The 14,854-nt window shown below is 43.7% G+C and overlaps 2 protein-coding genes and 1 long non-coding RNA gene across 5 annotated transcripts; 2 read left to right on the forward strand and 1 right to left on the reverse strand.

Moving 5' to 3' along the window:
- The first annotated feature begins 1,599 nt into the window (after positions 1-1,599).
- LOC125988550 (uncharacterized) lies at positions 1,600-2,373 on the forward strand. The gene is made up of 2 exons (XR_007488400.1): positions 1,600-1,759; positions 1,993-2,373. It is a non-coding gene; the product is annotated as an uncharacterized lncRNA (long non-coding RNA).
- A 471-nt stretch (positions 2,374-2,844) lies between these two features.
- jam2a (junctional adhesion molecule 2a) lies at positions 2,845-11,989 on the forward strand. Of its 3 annotated transcripts, none has more exons than XM_049753869.2 (11): positions 2,845-3,245; positions 6,624-6,689; positions 6,821-6,931; positions 7,762-7,911; positions 7,988-8,175; positions 8,337-8,439; positions 8,709-8,816; positions 8,978-8,993; positions 10,139-10,210; positions 10,363-10,396; positions 11,096-11,989. In XM_049753869.2, the coding sequence occupies exons 1-11, from the start codon at positions 3,197-3,199 to the stop codon at positions 11,132-11,134; spliced, it is 936 nt and encodes a 311-aa protein (XP_049609826.1). In that variant the 5' UTR covers positions 2,845-3,196; the 3' UTR covers positions 11,135-11,989. The 3 variants fall into 3 exon arrangements, with proteins under 3 accessions (XP_049609826.1, XP_049609827.1, XP_049609828.1); XM_049753870.2 differs by having other exon boundaries at positions 8,981-8,993; XM_049753871.2 differs by lacking the exon at positions 10,139-10,210 and having other exon boundaries at positions 2,846-3,245; positions 8,981-8,993.
- Positions 11,990-12,753: 764 nt separating this feature from the next.
- atp5pf (ATP synthase peripheral stalk subunit F6) lies at positions 12,754-14,488 on the reverse strand. The gene is made up of 4 exons (XM_049753873.2): positions 14,335-14,488; positions 13,662-13,831; positions 13,257-13,381; positions 12,754-12,848 (listed from the first exon to the last, which is right to left on the reverse strand). Exons 2-4 carry the CDS (start codon positions 13,829-13,831, stop codon positions 12,820-12,822), a joined length of 324 nt encoding a protein of 107 aa, XP_049609830.1. The 5' UTR covers positions 14,335-14,488; the 3' UTR covers positions 12,754-12,819.
- Between the last annotated feature and the right edge of the window lie 366 nt (positions 14,489-14,854).

A 14,854-nucleotide genomic window follows, 5' to 3' on the forward strand; every position in this document is an offset into this window, starting at 1 on the left:
GATTACAAGTTTACTAGTTTGTGCAGTTGCATACGCCATCACAAAACACAAAAAGTTGGCGTTTACATTTTTTTTTTTATGCACTAGAGGTTTTTCCATACATACAGGATATTTGCTATTATGACATAATACGACTGCTACTCATAATTGAGACATGACTTGTGGAGTTGATTTCTCTGAGGTCAGCCATGTGTGAGAGTGCAGGTGCTGGTGGACAACTGGCAAGTGAAGAAAATCTGGCTTCATGTATGATTCCAAACTTTTCATCACTTCCCAAATCCCCTTTTGATATTTGAGCTTCATGGAAAGCAGCAGACAGCTGTAAGTCTTTGCTCAGGTTGCCGCAACATTTTCAACTCCTGCATCATCTTTTTCACAATCTTACCAGCACATAATTCTCAGGAAGGGGGCTGGGCATGAAATGTCCACTTTGCAGCTGTTTCAAACCCTCACTCACCAAATCAATCGGTCCAACACACGCACGTGCCACACTGCAGCTCATACATGACTCACTAATGTGTTCTCTGATGCACTTTCTCCTTTGTCCTGTTCCCTGTTACAAGGCCAATGCAGCCAGTTGGTCAGATGGGAAGTCGTCGCCATTACTGTACTCCACTCATCCAGTCAACCTTGATGTAGTTCAACTTATGGTAATTCTCCGTTAGAGCATTTATCTGCCAGGCCTGAGATGATTTGTGATAGAATGACACCACATCAGGAGTAGGCAAGGGTAATAAAGACAATATTGCACAGAGGCAGAAAGAGAGAGAGAAATAAATGCAAATGCTGCTATGACAACTGTAACTAATAAAAGAATAACATGAATCCAAAAATATCCAACAACAACTCCATGGATAAACACATGTGTCTCAAAGACAAACAAATTCCAAAGAAGTTGGGACATTGCATAAAAATGTTTTACAAACCAATTCTCATACAAAAATGTAACTCAAACTGCTCTGTATACAAAATCCCCCCACAGAAAACATGCACAGGTTAAAAAGAAAGAAAATCAGTGACCTATGGATTGCATTATGACACAGAGGATCCAAGTGAGGAAACACCAACATAAGGAGCCATCTGCACAAAGAGTAACCAACAGACCGCAGCCCCAGGACACCGATACAGAGCCAAAGGGCAGGACCATGGCCGCGCCCTTTGCAATTCCTACTGCAATAGTCAACAACAGTGAACTAATCTTTAAAAAATGTAAAACTACAGAAAAAAAAAATCTGTGAAGACTAAAATGATTTAAATACAATACCTAAAACTACAAAAAGCAGCATAAAGATGAAATACACTATAAATACACAATAAAATGAAAGATAAACAAACAAATAAATAGTTTAATGCACAATTAAAAAGGTGGGTCTCAAACCTGCTCTTAAAACCAAAACAAAACGCAGTCAGACTCTGAGATTGTCAAGATCTGTCACAGTTTGTTTACTTGTTTTAATGTCATAGTTTTGATTTGCGCGTCTGTGTGCTCGCCCCTCCCCTCCTGTGCTCGCCCCTCCCCTCCATCGCCGTCACCTGCCTCTCGTTACCTGTCATGTATTTAAGTCCTGTCTGCTTGTCACTCCGGTTCGGATTGTTCTCGTCTCATGTCTTCTAGTCTGTTCTGTTTAGTTCTTCACGTCCCTAGTCGAGCATCTATAGTTTGTCTGTTGAGTTCTTCAATAAACCCTGGTTCAAGCTGCATTTGGTCGCCCTGCTCCATTCCGATCATGACAGAGATAGCAAGAAGGCGTAATTTAATGTGAGCTTCACTTGATTGCTTTCAGCTATTTCTTCAGCTTAACAGCAAGCCTGCAAAACTAGCCTGCTATAATGTTATTTTTATCCTTAGTTGCAGAAATGTCCCGATTTCTTTTTCTCTAGGGTCCCAAATAAGAGACGTATCTAAATCGCTCCTTCCTATACCTTCATGCTTATTTGAAGATGATGTAATATTGTATTGGTGCAACTTAACTGTCTTTGTTTGTCCTCCAGTTTTTGTCGCCATTGCTGGAGATGATTGAATCCACAAGCTGAGGACAATCTGGTGTGTCTGGCTTACTTGTGCCTGTTACTCATGTTGCTGATTCCACTGTTGCTATGCTCACTTGTGTCCTATTCTCCCACTTGATGTGCCGTGCACATGACCTCTTCTACTCTGTTGGTTTTTCCTCAGCGAATTTGTCATCCATCATTGTTTGTATACTTTTGAATAATAATAATCGTCATTAAAAATAGTTTGCATGATTGTCAATGATAATGAGGGCAAGCCGACGGATCAAAAATGGTACAAGCCAGCACCTTTCTTGGTGATCTGAAAAACATGAAGATTGCAGATGTATTTATGGGAATAAATTTGACACAAATCTCTCCCCACGCATTGACTTTGGCTCAGACTTGCTTTAAGCCTCAGGATCCTCAAGTAGTGATCTCTTCTGCTCTGTGTACTCTTGGAAAACCGGTGCCTCCCAAGTCCTCATGCTTTGCTTTGGTGCTCTAAACCTGCTTCTATTCAACTGTCTCAACATCTGCCTCGTTCTCATTTATCTTTATGACACTGAATAGCACATTATGCCTTTTTTCCCCCCCATTTTAAACTATACACAAAATAAATGGGGAGGAACGCACAACATGACAGCTTTCACATCAGTGGAAGACTCAGAAAGATGATTTTTATTGTTTAAATTGTTGGTCCGATTTAACGAGAATGCCTGGTTCATGTCAATGTGGTCATGCCCAGTCTATGTTGTGTCCACTTGGCATTGCAGTGCGCGTCTTGGACACGGCGTTGCGCTCTCGCCTCTGCTCGCGTTCAGTAAGCGCCACCCCACCCCGCCCCGTCCCCGCCACCTCCATCCTCATCTCCACCTTAAACGATAGACGAGAGAGGACATACATTGATTAACCCGTGTCTTTGCTCTCACGCCGTTCTGCGCTGACCAGGACGCCGGCATCGCGTCACCAGAAGCTCCGCGTAGGCGCGCCGCGCTCGTCTATCGAACGACCGCGCCGCGTGACGCTGGACGGCGGGTCCGGTCGTTGTCCCCCGCACCCTCACAGGCAGAGAGGTGTGTCGCCCCTGGAAGCTGGATGAATTATCGGAGAGTTGTGAATAAGTGCGAGAAGAAAACTGAGGCTCCGGATCCGCCTCGTCGCTCCGTCGCGAGAAGAAAGGACTCAGCCACAGTTGTGGACGACCATGGAGGAGACGTCCCTATGTGTGGCGATTGTTATTTTAATCATGCAATGTAAGTGGGCCATTGAAAGTATTCTTTTTCCTCACAACTATTCCGATCTGCGCTTGGTGTGTTCTGTCAAAAAAAAAATTTGCACGCGAGAAATGTTTGATTCCACAGGCTAGTCACATTTTGCGCTCAAGTTGAGGAGGCTGCGGCCAAGGGCAGCTTTCCTTCAACTTTGGCACCCCGAGTGCGTGGGCAGTTTGGCGGTGGCGTATGCCCACCTGCCTTGTTGGATGAGGTCATTGGTTAGATTGGCACCAGAGGCTTCAAGCTGATATTGGAAAATAACGTGTGGTGTGTGCCTGCGTGCGTGTTAGGGGGACAAAACATGTCAACAAGAAATTTGACACACACCAGGGAAGGCAGCGTGAGGGAAGTGGCATTGACATGGATGTGATGAGACATTGCTATGAGTGATGCACATTTTTAAGGTCCTTATTTTGCCACCTGTCAGGTCAGGAGTTCAGGGGTGGGAGTGAATGAGTATGTGCACGCACAAGTGTGTGTGTGTATTCGTGTGTTTGCAACCCGGCAGAACTCACTCATCATCTCGCTCTCTGATTGTTGAGAGTCCACTCACGCTGACGCAGGTTGCATTGTAGCTGGAGTCAAGCAGGAAGTGTTAGGGGTGGGTCTTCGTAGCACCCCACCCCCCCCCCCACATACTGTGCCAGCTGTTGCTCACTTGGTTACAGAGGGGCTTTGTTCAAGGCACGCGCTCCTGTCCCTGTTTCCCCCCTGACCCCCGTGTACTGTTCGTTATCTTTATCACACAGCCAGGCAGGACGTTTCCTGTGGATCCACCTCCTCCCTTCGTTTCCACATGTTCCCTGCTCATTTGAATAAGTGCCTTAATTATTACTGTGCCATGCTTTTGACCCCGCCACAGTACTGGCAACACCCTGGCCCGTCTCTAACACTTCGGTAATGAGGCTAAAGCTGTGTGCCAAGCAGCGAGCGTGCCATCTTTCTATTTTTTGCTCAGGCAGGCAGGGAGGTTGTCCCTCAGCGAGTCTGAGCTGTCGCAGTGCTCGGTTGATGCCTTCAAAGGCACAACGGGCCTATTGGCCCACCGGCGTCATACCTGGTGCCACCAGAGGGCCGTTGTTCTGAAGTGAGGAAAAACTTCTAGAAAGGAAAACTCTTCAGAAACCTCAAATTCCAGGCTCTGGCTTGTTTGCATCAAAGCTAGCCGTCCGTGTTGGTCTTCTAATAAAGGATTACCATGTTAGCAATTACACTGGTGGCTGAAGCGGAAGCTCCCGTGCGGATATCATGACGAACGAGCAAGAACTGTTATAAACAACACTTTTCTACTGTTTCCATTTATTTATGCTAAAAATATGCCGTAGACCACTGGTGTCAAACTCACGGCCCGGGGGCCAGATACGGTCCACCACGTCATTTTATGTGGCCCGCCAAGACAAATTGTGTATCAAATTCGTGTCATGACTAGAATTGCAAATTGTCTTCACTTTTAATAATATATATATATATTTAAATATTTGACCAGTTTTTACTCGTCTGAATTGAAAACGAGTTATTTGTCAGTTTGTTTTGTAGCTTTTGCCGTATATAATATGAGGTGTTCATACATTTATTTGGGTTGTCATTATGGCCCTCCGAAAGAAGCTATGACTACAATGCGGCCCACGAAAAAAATTTGTTTGACCACCCTGCCGTAGACGCTCTTCACTGCTTCCTTATCGTCTGGGACAATATCAACTACACTTTGCCGCAGAGTACGAAAGTGGTGCGGAACACACAAGCGTCAAGCATAAGCCAAGCTTAAGGAGGCAATGTGTTCGTTGTCCGCCTCAACACCATTGTGGCTAATTGAGGCCATCGAAGCTGACAGCGTTTGTCGGAGTGCAAAGCAAGTGGGACCTCTCACGCAGGCACTAACGCTTTGCTCATTTTCTTGCTTGCGTGCGTACGACACGCATGTTGTCAGCTTGGCCGCCGGTGCTCAAAGAGACACTCTTCAAGGTGGCGGAGGACCGTGCCTCGCTTTGTGACAAGAGATTCTCCCATTCATTGTCCTCCTGTCTGAGTGGATCTCCCTCGCCTTCAATCCCGTTTTTATTCATGCTCCTCCAGTCCCCCCCCCCCATTAAATCGTGTCATCTCTTCTCAGGGCCAATCGGCTATTCTTTGTCATTCATTCCCATCCCGGTTTAATCTCATTGTATCACCCTCCCGCCTCGGTTGTTCCTTCAGTGAGACAATGCTTCTCCGAGGCCATAGGGGTGCGTGAGTCGTGGCTACAATCCTAATCCTTTAACACTTCCGCGAGTAGACACGTTGCACGGTGAGGGGAGGGGAGAGGAAGTCACTGAGAGCAGTTTTAATTCGCTTAATTGAAAGTTTGACAAGCGAGGGTGGCGCAAATTGAGTCCAACGGCAAAGCGTCCAAGCCCACGCATCCGACTGCATTTGGAGTGTGTGTTATTACGTGCACGCAATGCTAAAAGGAAAAACAAAGCCAATCCAACATGGCTGCTGTTGCTTTGCATGCATACTTACTGCCCTTCGTCCATGCAGACTTTCCAATCACAGTGAAACTTGGTAAATGCCGAACAATGGGCCTGTGCACGGGAAGTGGCTCAGGAAACTGAGACACGTCGAAATTAGAACAGGAGGGAGTTTTTTGCATGAGTCATGTCGAGAACCAATGAGATCCAAGGTTGTGTGAAAAACGGACAAGTCTTTCAGCATCACATTAAACTTTTTTAGAAGCTTTAATGCGAAGCAAGTTCTCTTGAGGCTCATCTCATATTTATGTACTTTCAAAAAAAAACCACATGGCTCATCCTTAATTTGCTGACCTATGGGACAGCAGCTTTCATGCAGCAGCACTTTAATGTCTTCTTCTAACCAGCTTCCCCCTTCAGGTGACCTTCACCCATATTTAACCTGTAAAATTGACCATAATCAGACTGCTCAACCAATCATCACGCAGGAGAGCCTGCAGCTACTTCCTTCCCTTCCCTGTGGCGGAGAAAGCAAACATCTTTGGTGCCAATGTCATGCTAACGGCTTCCTTTGAACAAGTTAATCTGGACAAGATGCTGCACTGAGCTTTGCGAGGTGTTGGGCGCCCTTATCCTAACCTGCGCTTAAGTAGACATATGGCCGGCGGTTGCTCCTTAACCCAGCCGGATTAAAGTGGACAAGGGAGTACAGTAATCCCGCCTTCACATCTCCCTAAAGCAACACTAGCCGACAGCGGCATTAAGCATTCTCCTCGTGCAGTTGCCGGGCAAGGTGGCGCACATTACCCAATTCACCTTGCCCCCTAATGGATGACGAGCAATATTGCATTGTGCAATATCCGTTTGTCTCCTTGTTAACTCTCCTTGTTCTCCTCTCTGCCACCTCCAGGTTGCCCCTCCCTTCCTGTCACCGTATCAACCAACAAACAAAAGGTGGAGGTGCACGAGTTCTCAGGTGAGGCTGCCCATCTCTAGCCCCTCTCGACTTGATGCTTCCTTGAAAAGATACAGCTTTAAATAGAATTTTTTTTTTTTTTTTTTTACTGTGACTGGTGCCATAAATATCTCATCGCCTGCCTATTTCAGATGCGGTGCTGTCCTGCATGTTCCGCACAGAGCGGGACCAGAACCCACGAATTGAGTGGAAGAAGAAGGGCAAAGATGTTTCTTTTGTATACTTTGACGGACACTTTCGAGGTGAGAAGGCGAACGTTGCTTTTTACGGCTCGGTGGCGGCACACGGGATATTTGCTTTAATCAGCTTGGTGACCCCGCTGGGAGGAGTTCACGACCCTCGTAATGGGAGTGATGTTTCAAGCCCTGTCCGAGTTCTCACCTGTGCCGAGGCATGCGTGTCCTACCCTTGCTCCATCCTCATTAAGGATAGAAAAGCAGATTTAAGGAGGGGGGTGGTGTGGGGGAGCGCGACAATAATAAATCATGGCCATCACCTGGCCTCATTCTAATGCAGTTAATCTGAGAGAGAGTTATGCTTCTTCCATTGTCCATTAATTTTAGCTGCTGGCTTCATCTCACATGCTAATCCACTGGTTTAAGGAGTCCAAGTTGCTTGTCATTTAGTCTTCTCCAGTAACACCAGTGGTGGGCAAAGTATGGCTCGTGGGCTATTATATTCTTTCATCTGGCCCACAGAACATGTTTATGTATAAATAAATAGCCAAATAAATAGATAGACAAATAAATAAATAAATACATGGATAGACATATAAATAAATGAATAAATAAATGAATAAATAAATATATATATAAATAAATACATGGATAGACAAATAAATGAATAAATAAATAGATAGATAGATAGATAGATAGATAGATAGATAGATAGATAGATAGATAGATAGATAGATAGATAGATAGATAGATAGATAGATAGATAGATAGATAGATAGATAGATAGATAGATAGATAGATAGATAGATAGATAGATAGATAGATAGACAGATCACATGTGGCTCATGCCCACTCCACTGTACATGTACTGTAACTATAACTCTACGTGTACTCAGGTCCATTCGAGGGACGGGCGAGCATCGAGGGTGCCACAGTGACGTTGCGCAGGGTGACCCAGGAGGATGCTGGCGAGTACCGTTGTGAGATCAGCGCTCCTTTTGATTCTGTGAATTTGGGCGAGACCAACATCACACTCAAAGTCTTAGGTATGAACCATTTAAAAGTTAGCATTGAAACGTTAATGGGAATGGCTCGTACATTGTGCTCACGCCCTTCCCCCAGTGCCCCCCAACACCCCGACCTGTGAAATCCCAAGTTCAGCCGTGACGGGTTCTGCTGTGCAGCTGCGCTGTAGAGACCTCCAGAGCATCCCGCCCGCTACGTATGCCTGGTACAAGGACAATCAGCTGATGATCGCCCCTCGCCATGCCAATGCCACCTATCTTATCAACACACACACTGGAGTGCTGGTGCGTGAGCAGATTCGATTGTGTCCTTGGAAATATAACAACTGCCATTGAACGCCACAATAGATAACCATTGTTGTTTGATAGCAGGACCACAGTGATGCTCTAGGACACGTCAGATGTTCATTTATCAGTCTTCAGTCTCCTCTCTGTCTGGTGTGCAGGAGTTCAAAGCTGTGGCTAAAGAGGACAGTGGCCAGTACAGCTGCCGGGCTTCCAACGGGGTGGGAAAGCCCACCAAGTGTGAGGGCAGGCACATGACGATAGGTGTGTGTGTGTATGTGTGTGTGTCTAGCTGTGTGTTTGCACCCACACCTTTCAGCACAGGACAAAATCAGAAGGGCAGTGGAGAGGAAAAGCCCGCTAACATTGTTCGCCATGCTTCTAAAATATTAAAAAGCGCTCACCTTTATCAACTAGCTGGTAGTATGAAACACTGAATAGAATGAGGTCCAATTTTATGCTATAAGACGCACGTCAGACTGACTTACTCAACCATGTTTCAACTTTGAAGATTGTTTGTGTTTTCCTCCCAGAGGATGTCAACATCACAGCAGTGGTGGTGGCAGTGGTTGTGGTCTGTCTGGCGTTGCTGGTCTGCGGATGCGGGGGGTTCCTGATGCACCGCAACGGCTTCTTCACCCGTGAGTTTGTCTCGTTTTTGTGCCGTCATTTATTCCAGGCTCTTATTTTGCTCGTTCGGCTGGTGCATTTATTATTTGGGGAGTCTGTGTTTTTTCTTCTGGATAATAAGTGATGTCCACTCTTGTTTTCCATTCCACGATTGTGTCGGATCATCCGCCAGCAGGACACAGAGGAAGGTAAGAGCTCTGTGATTGCATTAACATTGACGTGAGCAAACACGGCCTACGATCGTAAACAGAGGATTGAAGGGAAGTGAGAGTGGGGAGGGGGGGGGTGACTTTAGCTTGTTGTCGCACTTAGACGCGCGTCTGCGTGCTGAGTCAGGCCTGAGCAGAGTGACAGCTGTGCCTGTGCGTGTGTCTATATGTGTGTATTTATGAGCGGCTTGCTTTTTGCTGGCCCACCGGCGCAGACAGATGTAAATATCTGCAGTTCATCTCGTGAAACTGTCAAAACTTTTGCTCAGCAGACAAGCTGAGCCGAGAGCAACAATCGGCACGACTTCATCGCATAATAATTAGCGAGTCTATATCAGCAAAAAGATCTAAGATCACTGCAGTCTTTTTATCCGATTGGACTTGAAATTGATTATTTAAAACGTTGCTATCACAACACACAGTGGAAGGATGCTCTTATACAGTAAAAGGCCTGGCTGACCGTAGAAGCAGAAATGCACGCCCTGGTGTGACTGGCCCATCTCGCTTGACTTTATTCGATTAGTCGCTTGTTACTGCGCAGCATTTGACGGAGAGAGGCAGCGCTGATGCGAGAGCTCTTTGTCTTGGTTAGAGTCTGATGCTTACCCCACTGAGCTAACTGGAGCTGTCAGTGTCAACTTCCTATTTATAGACCGACTTCTTCACAAAGACTCCAAGACAATGCAACACAATTTCCGATGCACAATTGAATAGGGCAGAGAAGCGGCTCGATTATGTAGTTTGATTTTTCAAATGAATGCTGAGTGGAATGAATTAAACATTAACCCATCACAAAGGGCGTTCTTAAAGTCCCCTCACACAGCAATGTTTTGAGAAATAAAGACAGACAATGCTAGTAGCTCTAAACTAGAGCCTTGGGTAACACCAAAGCATGATCTGAAAAAAAAAAGCGACAGTCCAACTAAAAAGCATTCATAGGTTGGATTGCTGCATGTGAATGGCTCATCACTCGAACACTTCACCTTTGCATCCCCATTGGCGCTGCCGCATCATGAGTGGCTGCATGGGCTGCACGTGCGGCTAATGATCTCAAATCCATAAACGCATGGTGTGCGGTGCCAGTCCCAAATCAGGCCCTCAAATCATCACCCTGAACCCAACAGGTCATTTTGGATCTCCGAGTGTCACGGTGCCGCTCACATCAGCAGCCAAAACCTGAACAGAACTGAGGACACGTGAGTGTAACGCTGAGGGGCGTGATAGAAATTGAAACCGATAGATATGCATTATTGTGCAGGACAAGTTATGAGTTAGGATAAGGTAGACTGACATCAAGGTTCTTCTCGTCAAACGGTCCAAAGTGATCATAATCATCTTTGTCTTTCAGGTCCAATGTGAACTATATCCCTCCGCCACAAGAAGTAAGTTTTCTTTTCTCGAGAGAAAAAATATGGAATCACTTAATTCTGAGGAAACAATTACAGAAGTAAAGTTTCCCCCTCCAAACGTAACATCTTAGTTAGACTTTAGTTTTGTGTCATATCTGTGTTCTGCTTTTCTCCCACCTACAAATTTAAACAACTGAATGAACATCCTCTGAGACTGGTGATTCCATTATTTTTTGCCAGGGGATTTAAACAGTGTTTTTTTTTCTTTTTGGGAGGGGGTGATGACCAGTTCATGGTCCACTCCGCCTGCTGCTCGAAGACAGCTGGATTAAGCTCCAGCATGCCCGCGACTTTACTCGGCAGGAAAATACAATCCATTGTTTTACAGTATATGTTTCTCTTAACACGCCTTACACTAGAGTATGATATTATTTCACCAACACGATTGCGTTTTCCGAGTTTAATCAAAGAAAAGATCAAATCCGTCATTATAGAGATGTGTGGACTCCATTTTATTCACGCTAAAGGAGACCAGAAAACATTTTTTGTAACAATAACTCCAGAGCTAAATGAGTCATATTTATGCCGTTAATGTAGTGTGGAGAATTAAAAAAATTAAATAAAACAAATCATAGCAGGTCACATTATTCGACAAGAGCATGCACGCACAAACGGACAAATAAATGTCTGAGCTATTGTTCTGTTTCAAATCCTCTTTTCTGTCTGTGTCAGCCGCAGGATTTCAAACACACGCAGTCATTCATGCTCTGAGAAGCTGGCCTTCCTCTTGACAAGACATCAATTACCGTGTTGATAAGGTGCCAACATTGAATTCATTCTCAGCCTTGCAGACTCCGAATGGGCTTTTCATCTTCCAATTATATGCTCTTTTTTAATAGTAACTATTGTTTTGGTGGGGCGCTGACGGGCCAATTTGACATTTGCAGGGCTTTACTCTTGCTTTGTTGTGTGCATGGCCTGTTCGGTTCCGCCTAATGTGGACTTCCAGTACGTACATATAATGTACTTTGATGTCGCTCTGCTACCCCCTGGTGGCCAATATTAGAACTGGACCTCCCCCATCCTCCTCCTGAGATTCGGTTTCTATCAATCGTTTTAATTGCCTATGTTTTCGTTTACCAAAGACCGGCTTCCCTTGAGGAATTCTGTTGCAACAGTCTTCTGAAGATAATGCTCTATTGCAATGTCAATCTTTTGAAACAAACAAAAATATATATACCATTTACCTCAGTATTGCTCCGCACGCCATTCTGTAACATTAGGCCTCATGTCCACCGTGTTAATAGTTACAACACATAAAAAAAAAAAATTACAGCCCAGGAAAATAAGTCACTCCAGTCATTTATAAAGACCAATCCCATTCCATCCTGATGTGCCTGCATGGTCTTTTAATATACAGTATATACAATATATACCTTGTGCCTTTTTTATTTGTCTTTATCAATGGATAATTTTTTTGTAAGAAAAAACTTGCCTTACTTTTCTGTCTTTATATTTTTTGTGCCACTGTTAATCAAAAGCTGTGTCTGTTTTGGGACAGTGTGAATGGATTGTTGTTTTATTTGAATGTTGTTACAGTAATTAAAAAAAGGTTTTCTATTTAAATTGTGTTTTTTACACTGAGAGCGACAAACTGTGTAATCTTGGGTTTGTTTATTAGTATCCCAACACACGATGATAAATAATACATTAAAATGCTGACTAGCTTGATGCTCCACAGGTTAAAGCCAACATTCCATTGGAAAATGTCATTATCCCTTTTATTTTTATTATTTCGTGGATCACACTTTCCACAGATCACAGCAACCTTTCGTTTGGTGCGTCTCCAGGGCTTGACATTAAAGCTGCACAGAAAGGTAACAGGTCAGATGGAAATATGGCCCCATGCGACACAAGTCTGAGCTGTAATTATTCATCCTGGAGAGGACAAAATGCATTTCAGACCCTAAAGTGATGTCATTTCAGAACGATTCAATGTGACAGCAGACGCTCAACTAGGTCAGTTGACATTTGGCTTGCTCGCAGTTATCAGCGAGTTTCCACACAGTATTACAACAAGCTATTACTTCACTCCATAATCTATAAAATATTCAGATAAACATATAGTGGGTTTAATTTGATTCTCTTCCAATTTAAGAGCAGCACATCCCACTGCTTAAGTGCAAGAAGGGAAAGACATTTTAGCCTATTAACAAAGGAAGTTTCAGTTGTATTGTAATAAAATTATGGCTGTATTCTTAAATAATTCTATATGACACTAAATAATTTGTCCATGCATATGATATTTGGAGAGAGATGTAGCAATGCATTAGTATCACACATTTAATACAGTGTGTCATTACAAACAACTCCATGAACACTGACAAAGATTCAATCATCTTAGATCTTTTTATTATTAAATATAATACACCGCTGATTTACAAGATGAATAGCATTCACTTGGCCACTTCCACAAGCTTGGGGTCTATGGAGGGTGGGGGGGAAGAAAAGCAGAAAAAGCATTAGTGCAAAGTAGACAAGGTGGACGGACCTGTATGACAAAAGAAATGTGGTATGAAGAGGAAAAGGATGGAATAATGAAGTGCAAAAAAATGAAATGCTCCCAAAACAACTTGAAGCTACTTAAAAAAAAAAAAAGTCTAAAGACATCTTGCTTGAATGGCGTCACAACTCTTGAGTATTTTTGGATGGAGATAAATCAGAGCACAAAAAAGAATGGTTGAAATTGCCTTATAAAAAATAAAGAACTGTCATCAATATTAATTCTAACAATTGGACAGTTTTCTAGCAAAAGACAAAGGGTGTTCCCTGAGAGGAGGTTTATGTCATGGTCAAAGGACAAGAGTGAAAATGGAGACAGGCAAAATCTCACCTTGGAATTTGAAGTCAGGGAACTTGGTAAGGTCTCCCCCACCATATAGCCTCTCCAGTTTGGAAACCTCTTCACCCATGAGCTTTTGATAAGCAGGTCCTCCATCCACAATTCCACCAGCAGCCCTGGAGGAGCCACAGCATCACAGGGTGGAAAGAGATGAGCAGAAAATGATAAGGGGAATGAAATTTCTTGAATGCAAAATTTGAGATCTGGCTACTTCAATCTGTAGCTTCCATCAACGTTTACGTTCAAGCGTGACTCATAAATTACGCTGCAAGGTTCAAGTGACACATTTAAGATAATTTTGTGACACAATTGGGGAAAAATGTGGAAGTGTGCACTTGGACCTGCAGCGTAGCATCATTTGAAAAGCAGGGTGTCTTTTGCCTATCAATGACTAACTTGCTCTTGGTGTTGTAGTCGCGAATCTTGTCCAGGAACATTTTTTGCACGGGGTCCAGCTCTTTGGCCTTGTTCATCACAACAGCGGAGAAGCCAATGTTCCTGCGCAGGGTCTGACTGACTGCAGAACGCAGCATGGAGGACAGCTGGAGCAAGCCATGGAGCGCCATCTGAAGGCGGACACAACATAAATCTTTACAAAAAACCTCAATTGGTGATAGATATTAATTCAAATATTTATACATGTACCCAGGAGCTGGGTTCAAACTACGGTAAATTTTTAAGAGCACAGGTTCAGTCACGGAGAAGCAAACGGAATGTATTTGCAAAGCATTAGAATGTACAGTAATGTGCATAACAGACAACAACGCACAATCCTCATTCAGGGAATAAAAACTACAATATCATGTTGGTCCATCAGCGTCAAGACCAGTTAACATCACAGTTTATTCTGTAAATTTACAATAATAGCCATTCGACAATACAAGGTCGTTGGAGTTTGGCTAAAAGCTAGTTAGCTTTAGCTTGGTTTAAGCTCACGCATTTCAATGACTATTTTGCGAGTCACACCAACGCCAGGCTTTGTAAAAACACAAAAACTCCAATTGACCTTATATCCAGCACTAAGGGTCCCGTTAAACATTTAATGCCATTAATGAACAAAAACACTCACCTTGGATTTGACACTAGCGATCCAGCAGGCGAAATGTGGAAGACCGCGCGCGGTGGATTGTGGGACATCGCTGGTGGGCTGGACCCGTTAATTCAGCTTTCAAATAATACGTGCACAAAGCACAGATAAATGTCCTTAGTGTGGAAATTATAGCTAGACATAAAAAAAAAAAAAAATACATTAAGTAATATATCTAGAGTACAGGTAATATTAATATGAATTTAGTATTCAAATGAGATCTGATGCAAAATACGGCACGCGGGCCGAATAGGGCCCTCGGGGTTTTTTAATCGGTCCGTTGATTTTCATCTTAAAAAACAACAACCATACAATAATTTCACCGTGTCCACCTTGCAATTGTCCAGGTCTCTTTTATACCTACAACGGACAATGGCGTTTTATTTTGTGCAAGTATTTTACAGATATACAGCTTAACCTAGTACTCATACAGTACTGCTCACCAATCAACAGGAATTGATGATGATAATTATTCACACAGACACTACGAAGGTCATTTTAG

This window comes from Syngnathus scovelli, chromosome 2 (genome assembly GCF_024217435.2).
Source record: "Syngnathus scovelli strain Florida chromosome 2, RoL_Ssco_1.2, whole genome shotgun sequence".
Taxonomy (NCBI): Eukaryota; Metazoa; Chordata; class Actinopteri; order Syngnathiformes; family Syngnathidae; genus Syngnathus; species Syngnathus scovelli.

Excerpts from the sequence above, each read along its gene's own strand:
- jam2a (XM_049753869.2), top strand. The coding sequence starts at position 3,197 with ATGGAGGAGACGTCCCTATGTGTGGCGATTGTTATTTTAATCATGCAA. Across the intron at positions 6,690-6,820 it reads GGAGGTGCACGAGTTCTCAG|ATGCGGTGCTGTCCTGCATG; the intron begins GTGAGGCTGCCC and ends TGCCTATTTCAG. Across the intron at positions 10,397-11,095 it reads ATATCCCTCCGCCACAAGAA|CCGCAGGATTTCAAACACAC; the intron begins GTAAGTTTTCTT and ends TGTCTGTGTCAG.
- atp5pf (XM_049753873.2), bottom strand. The coding sequence starts at position 13,831 with ATGGCGCTCCATGGCTTGCTCCAGCTGTCCTCCATGCTGCGTTCTGCA. Across the intron at positions 13,382-13,661 it reads GACTACAACACCAAGAGCAA|GGCTGCTGGTGGAATTGTGG; the intron begins GTTAGTCATTGA and ends TGGCTCCTCCAG. Across the intron at positions 12,849-13,256 it reads CCCTGACTTCAAATTCCAAG|ACCCCAAGCTTGTGGAAGTG; the intron begins GTGAGATTTTGC and ends CACCCTCCATAG.